The sequence below is a fragment of the Camelina sativa genome, chromosome 7 (assembly GCF_000633955.1).
Source record: "Camelina sativa cultivar DH55 chromosome 7, Cs, whole genome shotgun sequence".
NCBI lineage: Eukaryota > Viridiplantae > Streptophyta > Magnoliopsida > Brassicales > Brassicaceae > Camelina > Camelina sativa.
The window spans coordinates 11,836,467-11,842,081 of NC_025691.1; the positions used below are offsets into that span (position 1 = coordinate 11,836,467).

General features: G+C 30.5%; 2 protein-coding genes across 3 annotated transcripts; one reads left to right on the forward strand and one right to left on the reverse strand.

The window, feature by feature from the left end:
* Positions 362–1,869, forward strand: LOC104700965. The gene is made up of 2 exons (XM_010416583.2): positions 362–675; positions 1,347–1,869. Exons 1-2 carry the CDS (start codon positions 564–566, stop codon positions 1,775–1,777), a joined length of 543 nt encoding a protein of 180 aa, XP_010414885.1. The 5' UTR covers positions 362–563; the 3' UTR covers positions 1,778–1,869.
* LOC104700964 (dehydrin HIRD11) lies at positions 2,781–3,708 on the reverse strand. 2 transcript variants are annotated; one of them, XM_010416582.2, is made up of 2 exons: positions 3,323–3,708; positions 2,781–2,919 (listed from the first exon to the last, which is right to left on the reverse strand). In XM_010416582.2, the coding sequence occupies exon 1, from the start codon at positions 3,621–3,623 to the stop codon at positions 3,324–3,326; it is 300 nt and encodes a 99-aa protein (XP_010414884.1). In that variant the 5' UTR covers positions 3,624–3,708; the 3' UTR covers positions 2,781–2,919; position 3,323. The 2 variants fall into 2 exon arrangements, with proteins under 2 accessions (XP_010414884.1, XP_010414881.1); XM_010416579.2 differs by having other exon boundaries at positions 2,781–3,000; positions 3,323–3,707.

Below are 5,615 nucleotides of genomic sequence, written 5' to 3' on the forward strand. Positions count from 1 at the left end.
AAACCCAATTGGTTTTGTATTTCATTGATTTAGTTCGGTTTGATGTAACGGAAATAGCCCACTGGACCATTAAGGGATTTTATATGGACTTATATCCGGAAATAGCCCATTGGACATATATTTTTAATAGAATACCCTTTAGCAAAACAAAAAAAAACACAAAAAGTGTGGTCTAGCTCCTAAAACGATAATAAAGCGCAATATTTTAAATAGGGAACATGAAAAGAATAAAGAATCTCTAGAACCACATATATGAAGATTTGTGCACGTGAAGGAACACCAACTATATAAGATACGTGAAGGAACACCAACTATATAAGATACAACTACAAAGAGATAATTAAATTAAAAGATTTAAAGCAAATCTTTATGGGTAGTAAACGAATCATTTAATACATAGGAAATCCTGGAAGAGAAACTCCTTGCACGTAAAAAATAATATAAAAAGAAGTAATTATATGGGTCATCTTCACAATCATCAATCATTCATTCCCAACAAAATTAGAAACTAGAGAGAGATTCTAAGCAATATTTTGTTTGTTTCATTGACATTTTGGAAAGATATGGCACTAAATATGGAAGTTGGATCCATGCACTTTTACGATGAAATCGAACCATTTTGTCGATGGAAGAGAACAGAGGACATCGACATTCTTGAGCTACATCTTCCATCAGGTACATTAATCTTTCGTTCATAATTACTGTAAAATTAGCATTTCGATTATACATTCTGATTTTTATTTCACATGATTTGATAGAAAAACTTTTAACATAATTTTTCTGATGGTTGAAAAAAAAAGTAATTGTTATATATTCAATTCTACCAAAGAAAAAAACTTATATTATAGTTAATATATTGAAAAGCTGCATTGCAATTTGCTACAGAAATCTCTTTTTCAACTGAAATTTCATAACAGATTCCACATTGCTATTTGTTTATCACTTTCTCCAAAGATATTGTAATTATACTTTGCTTCCACATTGGTACACTGCTTCTCGTTTTCTTTGATTTCATTTAATTTATTTGGTTAATATTGCTGAATCTAGCTAGAAATGTAGACAAATCGTATATAAACTTTGTTCAAAATTTTGAAAGGTGTTAGTCGGACGTTAGGGATGGAGTACCTAGTGTCTAACGAAAATTTAGGAAAGATTAATCGGATATTAGTTTTAGAGTTATTTTATCAAACGAATAATAAAATAAAAATATACAGTTTTAAATATATGTATAGTATTTTCAGTTTAGGACACAAGATTAATTATTTAATTCAATGTAGGGTGACCTAAAGAAAAAAACCAAATACTATACTTTTTATTATTGAAAAATGGACTTGGGGTTTGTATAGGTTTGAAGAAGGAGCATCTTAAAATACAGATCAACAACAGTGGTATACTTACAATAACAGGAGGTTGTTCGGTAGACCAAAACAAATCAATTAGGTTCAGGAAAGAAACAAAAGTTGCAAAAAATTGCGGAAGAAATGAGATTCGTGCAAAGTTCTCAAAGGGAGTTTTGTATGTGATAATGCCAAAGACAAACCCAATAGCAGCTGGTCCCTTGGCTGCTTTGAAAAGAGCCACATCACACTCTAAAGTAGATGATGATATGAGAAATTCACCAAACTGTGTAGGTGAATTTCATAGTAAGTTTGCCTCATTGAGGCAAAGATTATGGAGGAAGAGAGTAGTTGAGGGTGTGGCAGCCATGGTGGTTGTGGCTGGTGCAGTTGTAGGAGTGGTCAAAGCGTACCAATATTTTATGGCATCACCTGTGTGATAAAGATTTAATAAGATCATGGTACATTGTTTCCTGTTCGTATATTGTAATACAAACATATCTCAAATTTCATTAAAAAAAAAGTTACTCTACGTTAAAATAGATTAAGTATATAGAGAAGTATTCTTTTGATATAATTAAATAAGTGACAAAAAAAATTGAATATGTAAACACGGATTTAACTGGCACAATGTTTCACACTTTGCTACGAACATGGTTTGACCTTCAATTTGTCAAAGACACTAATATATTAAGAATCCAATTTCTGGTGAAAGAGTTTGGGATTCAGAAGAGAGTGTTTCCTTCTGTCTTCAAACACAGCCACGTCTATATATTGGTTGTTACAAATTAAATACCATGCACAATGTTGTGTCATGCGTTGAGATGGAGGATCAAACTATCAAAGTAGAGTTTGCCCGAGAATAAAGCATTCCCACAATTTTTTGTTCTCTTGGACATGAATCTACTCAGCGGAAGCTCCATCTATTCCCAAGAAGTGATAGCACACGCAGCGATATTCCACACATGGAAATAGATGAAGAACATTTACCACAAACTCACATTCAAATTATATAACCTTCTATTCAAGGCATTAACTATGAAAACTATATAACACCATATTGCCCTTAGCGGTTTTGTAAATCTTATGCTAGTATGGATTTGATGAGTATTTGTGGAATATATAAGAAAAAGAAGCAGGCCATTTACATCCATTGGGTCAACAAAGAATAAGCTTACTGTATAATTTTTGAATTGGGTTTCTTATTCCCTTATTTTAGACTGGTTTTAGACCATTCAACTACGATTAGATCCTTTTTTTTTGTTTTCTCTTTTTTTTTTTGTCGACCACTAGGAGGATTAGCCGATTAGATCTAGTTACGACTTACGAGTAGCGACGTTACTTTACTACTTCAAAGAAAGTATTGATTTCTTTTTTATTTAACGTCTTTTTGTTCTTAACATCGACTTCTATGATTTGATCAGTTGTTTGTTTATCAACGAGTTTAGATCTTCTTAAAATTATTCTCAACAAGTTAGGATACATGGATTTATTAATTTAAAATTAAACTTCTCAACATGACAAAAGCAGAAACACAACAAACGAAGACAGATGCACGGTTCTCCTTTCTTTAAACCTGTCTCTAAGAGGATAGGAACAGACTTAATCAATAATACTCAGAAGCAGATCTGTTTTATTTAAACGATTCTCTTCACTTTCTTACCTACAAGTCAAAAATACAGCAATTATTGAATATTTTTAACAAAATAAATATATAAATATATATATATATATAGACTATATAACACTTTAATAAATAGAGTTTTCAAGATCTAAAATTTTTCATTTTCAAGATCCAAGAATTATTTCTTCCAAGATCCAAAGCTTATGAGTATATTTGTTCATGATTAACAACTCAGTAAAAAATTCAACTTATTAGATCGACAACTAAATCATACGTAGCTTTTTTTTCAAGATCCAAGACTTATTAGTAAATAGTATTTGTTGAAGATGTATGATTAAAAAAAGTAGTGAAATTAAAGTACCTTAATCGCTGTCGCTGTCACTGCTGCTGCTGTGGTGACCATCGCCATGGTGTTTCTTCTCCTTCTTGTCCTTCTTCTTTTTCTTTTCACCGTCATGGCTTTTGCCTTCTCCGTCGTGGCTTTTGCCTTCTCCACCGTGGATCTTGTCTTTGATCTTGTCAACGATACCTTCTTTGTGCTCGCCACTCTTGTGCTCATCGACGTGTTTCTTGTGTTCCTCTTCGTGCTTCTTGTGCTCACCTTCCTTGTTGCCTCCTCCAATGTGGAGTGCATCTCCGATCTTGTTGATGAGTCCTGCCATATCTTTTTTTTGTAAATCTCTTTCTTTTCTATTGAATCTCGCTTTAGGTGTTTGGTTGCTTTGACGATAAACTTTGGATCTCAAAGGTCTCTATTTATAGCCCCACAATGGATAATTAATACTACTCTATCACTATCAAGGAGATATTTTTATTGGTTTCTTTATTAGTTAGTGCTTACTATTAAGAAAATATATATATATATATATATGGCGTGGCAAAGCGGCAAAGATAAGAATAACTCCCAATGAGCTGTACTCTTTTATTGGAATGGAAGTAATAATATTACAATTAATTGGGCTAGATTATGTTCCTTTAAAAAGAAAGAAGAGATTATATTCTCTTAGATATTTTCAAATCAACTATGTGGTTGTAATTCTCTTTTATATCTTTTAAATGATTCTGAGTTTCTGACTATGGATATACATTATTAGAATTTAGGACCATATATATAATTCAACATTACTAGTACATGAAATATTAGAGGAAATAAGATCTGGATTAAAATTGTTTGGGAAAATTCAGCTCTTCTGGTCGACGTACCTCTATGCGTCTCTTTGAACATAAAAGTCTTTTTGGTACACCGGTGACCGGTTGAACTTGTCAAGATGGATAACCCGACCCGATTCTACCCATACTCACGTGAGTTCAAGATTTTCGTAGGCGGGTTCAACCGGACCCATTTATTATAATAGGTTGAATTTATATACTGAAACCAATAATATAAAATTTAATGACTAAATGAGTTATATGGATTATTCATATATAAATAAATAAAATAAAATAATTAACATTAAATTCTTAACATATTATATAAAATAAATTATAAAGCCAACCAAAGTTTTCAATTTTTAGAAAATAATATCTAGTTATTAAAATAGAAAGAACATCCTAAAATCCTAAAACCAAAAATCTATAAAACCAAAATAAAAAAGTCATTCTTAATTTAAAATAAAACTATTTTTAATTTAAAATTAAAAAAACACTTGAATCTTTTGTAAATGATCCAGTCAGATTCTTTATAGTCTTCATTCTTCATATATACATATTATATAATATTTTTTTTTTGTTTTTCATTCTTCATATATACATAATATATATATATATATATTAATATATATATTATATTTTTTATATATATTATTTTGTTTTTTTCGATTAATCTATGGGTAACCCATAACCCTAATGAATTTACCCTGTTAAACCTATCAAAACTCATTTATTTATATGGATATAAAAACTTAACCCATACTTGTTAAAATAATAGACAAATAAAATAAACACAGGCTCGGCTCATACCTAGGGCGTGAGGGGCGGTGACTATGGGACAAACTTTTTTTTTTCAAAAAACTTTAAACAAATGGGGTCCAAAAAAATGGAAAAAAAAAATTATGTTGAAAAGGGTCTAAAAAATTTATATGACAAGGGACCAAAAAATTGTTGAGACGGGGATGAATAAATCCATGAGTTTTTACCCATTTTGACACCCTTACTTAAACTGTAGACACTTGGACAAATTATCATATTACTTTGGATAAGAACTAATACAAACTAACATTTAATAACATGCAAAAAAAAAAATGCACAAATAAGATAATGCTATCCGAGTTAGTAAATCAATATTTATATATAAAATAATCAAAACAATTCTTGATAGTTTTTTTTTTGATAGTTGATACACAATATGTTGAAAAAGATTAAACAATATAAGGAGTGTCAAAAAACAAAAAATTGGAACACCACAACGTGGCTGAAATGACTTCGACAGTTCGATCGTATTTTTGCTGCATAATTTGTCTATCCTCTTAACATACTATCCTAACTAATATTTGAAAACTATCGGAGAATAAACTTTCTTTTTGTTTGCACCGCGTATTTTATCTACTTTCCAATATACCATCCCAATTATTTGAAAACAATTGGAAAATGACTTTTCCTCCCTTTTGTTTTCACAAATTGGAGGAGAATGAATGACAATAACAAAATTTGCCAAA